General features: G+C 49.3%; 1 protein-coding gene across 1 annotated transcript in view; it reads right to left on the minus strand.

Moving 5' to 3' along the window:
- ETV6 (ets variant 6) overlaps window positions 1–14,587 on the minus strand; it is a 178,915-nt gene that overhangs the window by 26,354 nt on the left and 137,974 nt on the right. The window contains exon 6 of the mRNA XM_015409519.1: window positions 7,405–7,950. Coding sequence (XP_015265005.1) covers window positions 7,405–7,950 — 546 coding nt within the window. The remainder of the gene's footprint in view (window positions 1–7,404; window positions 7,951–14,587) is intronic.

Consider the following 14,587-nt stretch of genomic DNA (forward strand, 5'->3'; position numbering starts at 1 on the left):
AAGAAAAAAAAAAAAGAGAGAGAGAGAGAGAGAGAGAGAGAGAGAGAGAGAGAGAGAGAGAGAGAGAGAGAGAGAGAGAACAGACCAGACCAGACCAGACCAGACCAGACTGAATTCCTGTGAAATCACACAGGAGAACAGGGCCAGTTCCAGGTTTTGGGCAGAGCCCCTTCATGCCCTCCCTTCCACCCCCACACCTGCAAGCCACCCCACTGTCCATGCTCAGTTCCCTGTACCCCCTGTCATTGCCACAAGGAGCGCCACCACTGTGCACCACCCGTGTGCCCTTCCCTCAATGACTCTGGGTAGCTGGGAGCATGGGTGCAGGCTTGTTGCAGGAGAGATGCATGGGTGGCAGTGGGCCCCAACAAAAGTCCTGGGTCCGACTCCTGGCAGCGGTTCCACCTCAGAGGGTGCTGATGGTGGCCCTGCGGGAGAATCACACTGAATTCCCCTGTGACAGAAGAGGCCACCAACTTTATTCTGTTGCAGAAGATTGTGCTTTCTAGGGATTTTATGTTAAATATCAGACAACACTATGTTAAATATCAGACAACACTATCTCACTGTTTGCCCAGCTGAGTAAATGTTTTAGCAAATAATGTCTGATTTCGTATAATCAGATCTAGCTGGGGAACCTTCTCCTGTCATAGGCATTTAAGCAATCTTGCAATTTCCTTCTTGGCTTACATCTTCCTAACGCTGAACTTGGCTTACATCTTCCTAACGGGCTCTCTTTTTCAGTTTCTCTCTGAACACTGCAAATGGCACCTTCTTTGGTGGATCTTAACCTAAACTAAGGAAGGAAACCAATCCCTAAAAGAAAAACCTTGCAGGAATTTCGCTCAGAGTTGTATCTTCTCCCCCTGACCCCTTTAGCTTTGGGCTTAGCAGGCCCGGCTTCTGTCTTCAAGCTGATTTTAGACCCCAAGCAGGGCTGGCCCGTTATTGTTAAATTTTAGATTGTTGCCTAGGGCAATGGCTCGACAAGGGCGCCATTCTGGCTGGACTCATCCCCTCCTCGCCCCACACAGGAAGCCTCCCTTGCTAGCTTTTTGCTCCGTCCCCGGCAAGAGACTCCCCTCTTTGCAGCCCCCCAGACAGAAAGAGAAGGAGGCGGGGGGGGCGGCGGGGACAGGCCTGGGGAACAGCCCAGGACGACAGCTAAGTGCCGCTCGCCCTCTGCCGCCCCCGCAGTCTCATTGGAGCTCCTTTTGCAGCCTGGCACAGGCCCCCTCCCCTCGAGCGATCCTGCCCCCCGCATGCATTTGCAGCTCGTCCCCCCCCCCCCCCGCACCCCGCCCCCGTCCTGGGGGGGGGGCGTGCCAGAATGTATCCTCGCCTAGTGGGCGAAAAAACCAGGGCCCGTCACTGACCCCACGGATTACCACACAGGGCTGCTGAGCTACTGGCTGCGAGGAAATTCTCCACTCACAATGTAGTGATGTAACAGAAGTCTAATTCTCACAGATGTGGAAACTCCAGTGGTACAATTTAAGACTGTTAGTGAGGGTTCTTGATTCTAAATTTTACCTGCATGGACAAAATTTCTGCTGTCAAAGCTAGTGCATCAGGGAGATAGTCTAGACTCCTGTTCCATGACATGCTAGCTTTCTTTGTGAAAGGAATTCTTGGTATGAATCATGGATCTCCCCCTGCAGTCTGATGCAGCGCTGATCAGGCAGAGCTTTGCCAAATGCCACCACGAATGAATCCAGGGTAAGTCAGCTGCTCTGGAAATGCTAAGCTACTGCCCCAGTCTTTATTTGACCAAATACCTACAGGACGTGAGATATGCCTCTGTGTTTTGCCTTGGCTGCTTATTGCTGCCTTGTCTTTTTCATTTCTGCTTTCCAAATAATAACAATAACTATTATTATTATTACTATTACTATTATTATTACTATTATTATTATTTCTGAATCGCCCAGTTACTGCTGACACAGGGCTCTGGGTGATGTACAACAATATAGAGAGAGCATAAAAACAGCAGAATTAAAATACACACAACAATAAATTACAAATACACGTCAAAGAATCCAAGATGATGAGATTATATAACTTCGTCCCATTCTGGACCACCACCTCATGGGCAGGGGAATAGGAGGAACACAAAAACACATCTGGATGAAAGGAGAGGGTGCCAGCCATGATGGAAACTGTCCCTTCCCTCAACCGAAAGCATGGCAGAACATCTTTGCCTTACAGGCCCTGTGGAATTGCATTAGATCCTGCAGAGCTCTGGTGGTATCCGGCAGAAAGTTCCACCAGGTCAGGGCCAGGACCTCTAGTTGAGGACAGCCAGACATCTTTGGGCCCGGGGATCACCAGCAGATTGTTATCCACGGAGCATAACACTCTCCTGGGAACATACCAGAGGAGGTGGTCCCGTAGATACGTGGGTCTCAGACCACTCAAGGCCTCAAAGGTCAACACCAAAACCTTGAACCTGACTTGGTACTACACTGGGAGCCAGTGTAGCTGGCACAGCACAGGCCGTACGTGTGCTGTTCGTGATGTTTCCATCAGGACTTGCACCACCACGTTCTGGATCAGTTGGAGCTTCCAGGTCAGACTCAAGGGCAGGCCAGAATAAAGCGAGTTGTAGTAGTCTAGCCTGGAGGTGACTGCTGCATGGATTGCTGTGGCTAGGTCAGGGCACGAAAAGAAAGGGGCCAATTGCTGAGCCTGCCGCAGATGGAAAAATGCCAACCTGGCAAATGTGCATGACTTGGGCCTCCATAGTTAAGGAGGCATCCAAGACCATGCCCAAACTCTTGATGGACTGCGCTGGTATCAACGACGCCCCTGAAGCCCCCACTCCCCAGCCACAGAACCTCTGTCTTTGCTGGATTCGGTCTCAGCCTGCTCTTTTTTAACCACCTGTTGGGATCCCAAGCATCGAGAATAAATCCACGTTTTAAAAGCAAGATTTTATTTCAAAGCATTGGAAGATACTCAAACACGTTCTTTGTTAGAACTGACTACAAACGGTTAGGGCAAGCATAATAAAGGGATTTGAAACAGGTACATAACCAATAGGTCACCTTCCCGCTGGCGGGTAAGCTAAAACGGGTTCGCGCTCATTCCCTGAGAACCAGGCTATCTCCAGACATAACACAGGTGCAGTTCCCAGGCTCTAAAAGCAACAAGCTGGCAGTGAAGCGAACTCCCCCAATACATCCTCCAGTTGTTTGGCTTAGGCATTACAGCAGAAGAGAATACTAGCGAACAGGCAGGGGGGGGTGAGCAACTGTACAAAGACACAAATAACACAGAACACCATGGCAGCTTGCTGACACCACCCCACCACGGCCTCCAGACCCACGCCCAAATTATGCGGGGCGGTAGTCAGGCAGCCGTCCAATAACAGACACAGCGGAGTGTCAACCAGCTTCTTTTCTGAAGTTAAACACTTTAGACCTGTGCTGCATTACAACACAGTATTGGGCACACAAACGTTTTCTTGGGTTTGGATAAGAGCTATCTGCTAAGGCAAGTGATAACTTGTGGCCTTGGGGTTTTAATGGAGCAGACAAAAGTATCCAGAAGCCTTGGATTTGCTCTGGGGGCAAAGTTCAGCATCACAAGATAAGAATATTTGCAAAAGTAACATTTAAAATCAATGTGGGGGTGGGCGTAGCTTAGGTATCCATAGGGTTGCCAAGTCGAAATTTCTCCTTACCGGGGGACTCCTGTGCTGCGGCTGGAGCACGCGCGCGCAAAGCGCGCACCGCACGCACGTCACCCAAAAGTGATGTGACAATGCCGGGCACGCTGGGGGTGGGGCCACGACCATCCGAGGGAAAACCATAGAGTTTTCCCTCAGATGACAGTGGCCCCGCCCCCAGCGTGCCCGGCGCGGCCGCGTCACTTCCGGGTGACGTGCACGTCGGGGTGGGGTTCCCCCCGGGCCCCGATCCACCGGCGGCGGGGAACAGGCCTCTGGGGTGGGGGTTTCCCCACCCTCCAGGGGGACTTGGGAAGCCTAGGTATCCATCATGCGCTTCACATGCAACACATTACCAGCTTCCCTTTTTAGTGGCTCAGAGTCAAAAGCACCTCAGAGCAGCGGGACTAGGAAAGATCTTCGTGAGAGAACCAAGGGGAAGTCCAGCTAGAGAAAGCAGAGGACAGCGAGGGACCAACGGACTGACTCAGAACCAAGCACCTGTGTATGTTCACGTGACTGTTCCCGATCTTGCAATTATGCAACACGCGCCAGCGTCACATCTCTGATTTCATATATCACATCTCTGACTCAGCTTCACTTGTTCATGGGACACCCCTTGCCAATCCTTATTCTGATCCATCTTACAAGAAAAAATATATCCTCTGTTATTTCTTTAAGGAAAATGAAAGCAAGGTTAATGTGATCTGCCAGCATCCTGTTTCTATCATCTAAAGCAATCATACCTTGGACCGTCCTGACAAATAATGACTGCCGGTTTCTGAGTAATCCTTTCCTGGCATCTTGTTTTCATTCATGGCACTTCTCAAAATAAATTCATTTTTTTTCAGTGCTAAAGTACTTTCCTGCAAACCCATTTCACATTGTGAGATGGGGAAAGGAGCGCAAGTAGTGGATATGATGTGGGCAAACATGAGCACTGGTAGGCCCTGTTGGTTGCAATGGTAACGGTTTAAACACATGTAATTTCCTTCCACCGAATTTAACAGGGCTTACCTGGATTGCACCCTAAGCCATTAATCCCTCATGAGGAACCAGAATCCCAGTTCTGTCAGTAATAATAATTACCATATGGCAGTGTGTATAGTATAGCCAGGAAATCCTAAGATTGCCTGATAGAAGTTCTAGCTCTTTTAGCATTCGGCACCACTAGGTGGCGAGCTAGACTTGTTTTTAAGGCAAGAGACGTTCCAGAGGTGGTTTGCCATTGCCTGCCTCTGCCTCATGCCCCTGGTATTCCGTGGCGGTCTCCCATCCAAATACTAACCACGGTCGACCCTGCTTAGCTTCCGAGATCTGACAAGATCGGGCTAGCCTGGGCTATCCAGGTCAGGAGTTCTGCCAGGGCAAACACAGGAAGGCTTTAAGTAATCGTTAGTAGTTCAATGTCATACAATCTGCGCTGACTGTGGTAGCGTCACCGTATCAAAAATGAATGTGAGGCCCTGACCTGGGTAGCCCAGGCAAGCCCAATCTTGTCGGATCTCGGAAGCCAAGCAGGACCAGCCCTGGGAAGTACTTTGATTATTTAGGGGTTTTTTTTTAAACACACCCTCCCCTGCTACTGCGGGCCTCAGGGAGTGTTAACTTGGAAGAGAGATCTCCAAGGAATACCAGGGCCAGGACACAGAGGCAGGTTCTATCCAGCCACCTCTCCGAAAACGTCCTAGCTCCAGTAGGGGACGAGAGAAGTCACCATGACTTCCAAGGTTGTGCACGCATGCGCATGTGCGCACACACACTCAAATAATAAAAAAATGAATGTGGGAATTATGCTTGAGGAGACTGTGACTGCAAGGGAAGCCTTGATTATACACATTGCTAATGATGTGCTGCCCTCCCCCCCACTCCTCTCACTGGCTGCCAGGGGCTGGGAAGAAGTCATGTTGTGGTTTTAGGTCACACTGTAAGTAGATGTTGTGCGTGGGAGGCTCCCCGTTTTGGTGACAGCCAATGCGGATTACGACGTGCGGTTCTGTCCAGGGCTTTTTTGGTAGAAAAAGCCCAGCAGGAACTCATTAGCATAATAGGCCACACCCAACAGCAGAAGCTCATTAGCATATTAGGCCACACCCCTGACAGCACAACTTATTGGCACATTAGGCCACACCCCCATGTTACCAGAAGTGTGGTCATCCAGCCACACTCACCTTTTGCTTCTTATTCTGTTTACCTTGTTTGTTGTCAAAACCCAGGGCTTTTTTGTAGCAGGAACTCCTTTGCATGTTAGGCCACACACCCCTAATGTAGCCAGTCCTAATGAGTCTCTGCTGTTGGGTGTGGCCTATTATGCTAATGAGTTCCTGCTGGGTGTGGCCAACTTGGAAGCCAGCCGGAACTCCGTTCTTGTGCGTTCCTGCCCAAAAATAGCCCTGGTTCTGTCTACAGCAGGGATCCGCAACCTTTCCCAGCCTGTGAACACTTCTGGAATTCTGACATAGCCTGGTGTGCACGGCCACAAAACAGCGGTCACAGGAGGCAAAGTCAGCCACAAAACAGGTGCCGCAGCTTACCTTTCTTGTGCTGTGACGACAACTGCTGCCCGAGTGATCTTTTTTAAAAGTTTGCACAGCCAATCAAAGCTCCGGTGGCCAATCAGAAACCTTGCTGGGCAAAAGCCCCACCCAAATTCTAATAAACACCTGGCGGGTGTCAGGAAAAGTATTGGTGGGCATCAAGGAGCACATGGGCACAGAGTTGGGGACACCTGGGGCCTGCAGTAGGCTCCTCTGCTGTTGCCAAAGAAACTCAAGAGCACAAATTATGCAGTCACAACTACAAGCAGCCACAAAGCAGAAAGGAGGAAAATGTCTCTCCTGTGTAAGCAGTGGGGAAATCGCCCTGCCCAAAGAACCCTGCCTTCAAATGCATCGGGTGAATTTCTACAACTCATAGATTGATTGCCTGCAGCTCCTCTGAACATCCTCCTTCTGCAGCCTTGTTTTTTGTAATAACAAGCAGGTCCCCATTCACTCCTGCAAATAATTACTTGGCGCGTGGGCTACTTGTGTGGGCATCAAACTCCCACCAGACTGAGACCTCCCATGCCCTTCTTGCAGCAAGAACAGTGGCAGTCTCCTATCTCTCCAGTTCATGGAAGGTTTGGGGCAGCCGCACAAGTTCTCTGCCCCACATCAGCATGGACGTTTATCTTGAAAGTGACACATTCCAAAGGGTGGCCATATGCATTTGTTGCGGTGAAGCCCAAAAGTAGTACCACTTTAAAGTACACTATACTGTACGCCACTGACCGCTTTCTGCTCTCGGTCAAGTCTCTTTCAAACTTTATGTACCCATTAGCTTCAGTAATACTGGCCCACTTCCAACGGCTTGGGCCCTGCTGAAAATGACTGCCGAATGGAAGGATTTCCATCACAGGAGCAAGACCTTCTCACCTTCCGCCTTCCACTACAGCCTTCCCTCCCATCTCCTCTAAATGCTTCCAGAGGACAGGGGAACCCAAGAGGAGAGTTAGAGGTCTGCAGGGAGGAGTGCGATCTGCAGAAAGCGCCATCAGCGGAAACGCTAGGCAAGATCCAACCCAATGCTGGACTATTTGTATCTTTAAATGAAGGCAGGAGATCCTGCGCATTTCACACGACATCCCTTTAAAAACAAAACGCTACTCCTGTTCACAAGAGTCCACAGCTGCTCCAGAAAACATGCGGCCGATCCCACACAAGCACACGAGACCCGTATCGCGTCCCACTAACCTGCTATCCTTCCAATGGGCATTGCGTGCTCTTCGGGAGGGGAGACCGACACCATGATGTGGTTCATGTAGGCCAGCTCCTCCCGGTGGGACAGGTTGATGGGCTTGACTTCTCTGTGCAGCCCGTCCTCGGACAACCTGGAGGCCTTGAAATCCACGGAGTGCCTGGGGTTGAGTATCAAGGGGTGCATGATGGGGCTGGGCATCAGCTGGATCACGCGGGTGTTCTCCTGGCGGGGGCTGGAAGGCTTCTGGAGTACGTCGGAAGGGGTTGGGCAGTGGTTGTTCTCCACGGGAGACACAGAGAGAGGGTAAGACTCCTGGTGGTTGTTCTCCTGGTGGTGTCTTGTCCCTGAGAGCCGGTCTGCTGGTGAAAGGCGACGAACAGTGTTCTCTAGCGGGGATTTCAGTGATCGCTGCTCAGGCTCCGGAGAAGGCCTGTGGTTGGCATTGATGGGTGATCTCGAACGATGTAACAGTTCAATAGTGGGCAGGTTGTGGTGGCCTGCATCTGTTGATTGTCTCGACGGTCGCTGGATGAAATTGTCTGTAGAGGGAAGAGAAAAAGCATAAATTGTGTAGAACGATGGATCGGGGACGGCCCAAGGCACCCGGTCAAGCCGTCTTATTTTATTCTCTTCCTCTTGGTCCTCTCAAATTTTAAGCAAGGAAGGATGAAGAATTTGCTTTTAAGGAAAATTGTTTTTGAAAGTTAGCGGAGGAAGAGGGATTTCATATCATGACGCAATATTTCCTTGGTGCTCTGCCCCCGGTATGCCTGACCCTATGCAAAGCCCTTACTGATGGGTTACACGGTCTGTATTACAGAATATTGATTCTGACTCCGTGCTTTAAATTATTTCCCCCCAAATCTTTGACCTGTAAAAATCACGCAACTTGGACAGATATGCAAATTGCTTCTTGTTGTTGTTGTTGTTCAGTTGCACTTAAAAAGGTAAAGGTAAAGGTTCGGCACGACTAAACACCAAGGCGCACGGAACGCTGTTACCTTCCCACCGGAGTGATACCTATTTATCTACTTGCAATTTCTTGCTTTTGAACTGCTAGGTTGGCAGGAGCTGGAGCTAGAGATGGGAGCTCACTCCGTCATGCGGCACCCGGGTCTCGAACTGCTGAACTACCGACCTTCCACAGCCTGCAGTTCAGCGTCTTAACCACTTGAGATTCTGCAATCTTTTGCTATTTTGCAAAAAATATATTTGGGTTTTCTGGGTACCTGGATGCTGAACCACTGAGAATCTTGTTCATTTTCCACTCTGGCTGCTGAGATGTCGACACTCATTGCCCTGTTTCAAGGTTTTTTGTTTAAAAAAATGTCTGGAAACATGCAGGAAGCTAAAGTCTGCCCCAGCTACAACATTCTGAACTTCTTGGGACACACAGAGCCCTGAGTTATTATAAATGTATGAGGAAATGAGGTTGAGCTGCAAAAATATACTACTGGAATGCAGAGTAGAGAAAAACGAGGACCCTCAGAATACAGCAGTTGGCCCTTTATGTTTTAGATTAACAGATGCCTCACACACTTCTAAAGGAGGGATTCTGTTCAATATAGCTGGAAACTGGTATTGTACGCACAGTCATACAACTGAAATGATTCCACCCTCGCTTCATCTAACATGCAAATAGTCCAGAACTCTCTCGTTCAAAAGGAAAAGCCCATCAGCGTCAATTAATTAATCCTGAATTGGCAAAGATTTGTCTCCTACAAAACACTGATGAAAAAAGAAAAAAGAACTGTGACAATTTAGCGCCTGAAGAAGGAGTAAGTACTCAATCGGCAGCAATAATGGAAAAACAAGAGACAAAAAAGAAAAGAGAGCGAAGATAACCAGAGAGAATTTAGCGCTTGGTACTATATTCATAAATCATAATATACAATAATAGAAAATAAGTAATATATATGTAGTGAATGTAGACGGTGGTCTCCGGAATGGTGTGCCTTTCATAAAGCTATGCTTACAGCTATGTTCTTCAATGGGCTATAATGAAGAACATAGCTGTAAGCATAGCTTTATGATGAAGTGAATCAACAGTATATTTTCAATACGTCACCAAGAGAAATGAATTGTTGAAAGACAGTTTATGTACACATCCTTGTTCAGAAGAAGTTCATTGTCGAAACGGCACACCATTCCGGAGACCACCGTCTATATTCACTATATATATTACTTTTTTTCTGTTATTGTATATTATGATTTATGAATATAGTACCAAGCGCTAAATTGTCACAGTTCTTTTTTCTTTTTTCATTGATCTTATTACTGTGCCCATTCTTGTAACTATTTCCTACAAAACACTGAACAGGCTAAATGCTGGGACAAAGATTATTAGTCTTTAAGGAGCCATTGGACTTCTGTTTTGTTTTGTTACAACATTAAAAATAATTAAAAAAAACATTGTCAGCATGATCCAGCCAAAGCTATGTATGTTCAAATCTTGCTTAAATCAACAGGAAATAATTAAGCCCATGCCTAACACTCAAAGAATGCAGCTCAAAACATTTCAACATCGGGGGGGGGGGATCACGGGACCCTGCCTGCTTACGATATGCATCCTTTCTGTCCCAAAACTGGGATGAAGGCAATGGTGGGGAATGCTTGAACTCAGAGGGTAAACCCCCCCCCCAAAAAAAGGGTCTCTGTGGGAATGGATGACTCCTACAAATCCCAACATGCTTTGATGATATTTATCAGAATGGGCAAAGCAGAAACATAATTATCTCCACTGGCTTCAAATAGCTGCATGCTCAGATCCTCCTCACTGACATAAGACTACGAGAAGAGCCCTGCTGGAACAGACTAGTGGTCCATCTAGTCCAGCATCCTGTCCCACACAGTGGCCAAGCAGTTCCTCTGGACAGCCAACAACAGGGCACAGAGGCTGAGGCCTTCCCCTGATGTTGCCTCCTGGCTCTGGGATTCAGAAGTTTAGTGTCTCTGAACATGGAGGTTCCCCTTGGTCACCATGGCTAGTAGCCGCTGATGAACCTATCCTCCATGAATCGATCTAATCCCCTTTTAAAGCTGTTTATCCCCACGGCCACCACTACGTCCTCCAGCAGTGAATTCCACATTTTAGTCGCTCTCTGTGTAAAGGAGTATTTCCTTTTGTCCACCCTGAATCTGCTACCCGTCCGCTTCAGTGGATGCTCTCTAGTTCTAGTATTTTGGGAGAGGAAGAAAAAATTCTCGTTTTCAACACTCTCCAACTTGTGCATAATTTTATAAACCTCGACCCTGCCCCCTTTATACTCGTCTCTTTTCGAAACGGAAAAGTCCCAGACTCTTCGGCCTTTCCTCATGGAGAAGGTGCTCCAACCCACTAAGCATCTTGGTTGCTCTCCTCGGTACTTTCCCCAGCTCTGCAGTGTCCTTTTTGACAGCTCTATGCACTTATCTGGTTAAAAGGTAAAGGTAAAGGTTCCCCTGCTCGAAAGCCAGTCGAGTCCGACTCTAGGGTTGCGGTGCTCATCTCCGTTTCCAAGCCGAAGAGCCAGCGCTGTCCAAAGATGTTTCCGTGGTCATGTGGCCGGCATGACTAAACACCAAGGCGCACGGAACGCTGTTACCTTCCCACCGAAGTGGTACCTATTTATCTACTTGCAATTTCTGGCTATCGAACTGCTAGGTTGGCAGGAGCTGGAACTAGAGACGGGAGCTCACTCCGTCATGCGGCAACCTGGGTCTCGAACTGCTGAACTACTGACCTTCCACAGCCTGCAGTTCAGCGTCTTAACCACTTGAGCCACCGCAGCTCCACTTATCTGGTTACGTGGTATCAATAACACTGTGCTATGCAAACACTGCTGAAAACATTCTCCACCACTGCCTTGGTATGGCCCCTGCCAGACGACAGGAAAAAAGCCTCTTGAGGCGCGGCTTTTAAAAGCCGCGCCAACGTTGACACGGCGTGGCGGGATCCCCCGGATCCCCCGGCCGCGCCGCCTTTTCTCCCCGGCGCGATCAAACGCCGGGGAGAAAATACGGCCCTAACCGGGGGCCGGCCGAACTGCGCATGTCTGAGCATGCGCAGTTCGGATCCGGGCCGGGGTTGTGCCGGCGCAAAGACGCGCCGGCGATCAAACGCCCGGTTAGAAGCGCCTCTCCCATTTGAACCACCTAAGGTAGGGGGTTCGGTTTGGGGCGGATTTCTGCGGGGAAGGGACAGTTCGGCCACGGAAGCAAGACGCTTCCCAGATGTTGTGGTGTGATCGCGCCGGTTTGATCCGGCCCCGAACTGTCCCGCTCCCGGCTCAAATCGGCCAGTGTGAACGGGACCTATGATCCCCATTCCCACGAACAAACCTTTCTGTACAGACTCCATCTGAGGCTGGACAGACTGGGGGACCATCCAACAAGTGTTGCTGCTGGGTGGAGCAAGGACATTAGCATTGCCTCTGGATTCGGTTCTGTTCCACCCACATCACTTGGAACATGCCCCCAAACCCTCCTCCTTTCTGCATGAAAAGCCCTGACTGTTAGGTGCCTTGGCTTGGCACCCCCAAACCAGCCGCTCGACCGGAGGGCCAGCCCAGTCACCGGGTAGAGGCAGCAGCTGGATTTGCATCTTAATTTCTCAGCCTCTGACTGCCACGACTCCTTTTTCATGTCTGCCTTCAGAGAGCAGAGAATGGTCTCTTTGTTCTGCACACGGATACACGCTGCAGGCCTCGAGGAGGAAGAGAGGCACCTTCTGCTGAGGAAACGGGGCTCCTCCAGCATTTGCAGCATGACCTTGTGCTGACTCCGTGCCCACGCATCGGCTTGCCCACCCCCAAAAGTGTCCTGCCAGCAACCACCAGCTTCCTTGTTCAGGCTGAGGAGGAAGCGGCACCGGTGTGGATGGTATGATTCATTTGCCCAGAGTCATAAACAAGAAAGGTCCGTCTTTGTTCAACTATTTAGGCCAGCCATAGCCAAATGGGCAGCAGGCGGTGAAAATCCAGAGCCAGGCCAGCCCCTCGAGAAACAACACTGCAAGCCTGGATTTAGGGGGGGGGGGGAAATTTAGGTGCATTTCAGGCCCTTGTGTGGCTGCTGATGTGGGAATACAATTCTTCCTACCGGCTTGCTAAAAAAGAAAAAAAAAAAGAGCCAGGGCTGTGAAGATAAACAGTTCAGGAGATCCAGGTGGGCAGCCATGTCGGTTTGAAGCAACAGGACAAGGTTCGAGTCCAGTGCCACCTTGGAGACCAACCAAGTTTAATTCTGACTATAAGCGCTCACACGCATGCACGCTTCTTCTGATTCAAACTTAGTTCAGGAGACCATTATTCCCAAAGAGGCAAATACCTGGCCCAACACTAACATCATTGTCAACAGCCAGTTAACCCAGACTATCCCATTGGCCGGCTGTTTTCTGAAGATGCTTTCTGGGTGACCTTGGGCCAGTCACCGTTCTCTCAGCGCTCGCTCAGCCCCACCTACCTCACAGGGTGCCTGTTGTGGGGAGAGGAAGGGAAGGCGCTTGTAAGCCACTCTGACACTCCTTCAGGTAGAGAAAGGCGGGGTATAAAAACCAACTCTTCTTCTTCCTCTTCTTTAATCTGGGAGAGCTCATTTAACTCCCTGCTCAGAAGTGACCCTGGGCACTTTCTCTCAAGCTAACCTACCTCACAGAGCAGCTGTGAACACCAACGCTCTAGGTCTGCCACCACAAGCTCTTTAGAGGAAAAGTGGAGATACAAATGGGATTGATTGGGGGAGGGATGTACACTGAACTGTGTAGAGCACAGACGGTCATGGAGCTCACTGTCTCTTGGTTAAGAGTGGCACGTTTGAAACAGCAATGGCAGCAGTACCACCCCCACCCCCCGCTTGCTTTTCCTGTTAAGAAACACCAGGTCACACGACTTGGGAGAGACCAGAGCGAGAGACACCTCACATCAGCCAGCCACTCGCTGGGAAATGTTTTCTGTACTCGGAGTACGTGACCAATAGTAGAAGAGGAGGGGAGATGGTGGTGAGGGATGCTTTCCTGAACAGCTGAGAACACACGAGAACTGTCTGAATACAGTCTGTCACATGTTTGACCACGCTGACAGCAACTTGCAAGTGGCTCGTAAACCAAGCCACTGCGTGGTTAAGCATTATTGAACATGGTCCCCACATGAGCGGCCAGGCTCTGTATGTAATAAAGTAGCTGCAGCTAGGCATAAGGCCTCCCCGGCTACAAGGCCCGTGCACTCGGGGCAGCCCTAAAAAGGTGAACATTTACAGTGCTCGGGGCACATAATGGACAAAATCTAAGAGGCAGACGTAGCATCAGAGGTGGATCCAGAAGCACCCTTCATCAGGAACAAATAATGTGATTATTCTCAGAATGGAAGAGGCCCGGCAATATTCCCTGCGACCCCACTTCAGAGGTTGTGTTTGTTTATCACTTGTGCAAGCGGGCAATTGCAGGGGCTAGTGGGCTGTAGTAACATCAGCCTCTACAACTTGACAACATTATTCTTTCCCATAAGAAACTGGGAAAATCTTTTACTATACCTTGATTAAAGTTTGGTAGAATCACCAGGGGTCGGATTAAAAAAAAATGCTCAAAGACCAGATATAACCTACTAGTTGCTTAGCGGTATCCGTCACAGGCCAAAGGTTGAAAACGCTGCTGAGCACTTAAAAAGACAACAACTGAAACCCCCGCCCCCTGCAAAGTGTGCGTAGGCTGGGAGCAATATGCTCTAGGACAATGCACCCAGTCTTCTGGTAAGTCAGGTGCATTTTCTTTCAATATTACAATGAGCAAGACTACATTTCTTATGCCAGAAAATGTTCACCACTGACATATGAAAGGAGGACTCCACCTCTACATTTCTGCATAAAGGAGTTTGTTGTGCCTTCTATGTGCTCCCAGACTGAGGGGGGAGTCAGTGAGGTCAGTGCAGTGACTCATGCAGAGCTACATCAGGAAGCTTCCTTTAATTTTGCTCTGTCTCTGCATCAAGTGCGATAGGCTCAGTCACTTCTCACGCAGAAGTATCTGCTCCCTCAATACAGGCTAAGTAAAACGACGCAAGGCCAGAGCACTGAAGCATACAGAGATGCGCCTGGAAGCCTCCTTTGTGGGTGCATGCTTTGATGTCATAAGAAACCTGGTATTATTGAAATAATTTATTTCTGACAAACCATTCTCTTGTGTTATGTTAACCCGTGGGCATT

Source organism: Gekko japonicus, unplaced genomic scaffold (assembly GCF_001447785.1).
Source record: "Gekko japonicus isolate JY-2015 unplaced genomic scaffold, Gekko_japonicus_V1.1 scaffold1158, whole genome shotgun sequence".
In the NCBI taxonomy this organism is placed as follows: Eukaryota; Metazoa; Chordata; class Lepidosauria; order Squamata; family Gekkonidae; genus Gekko; species Gekko japonicus.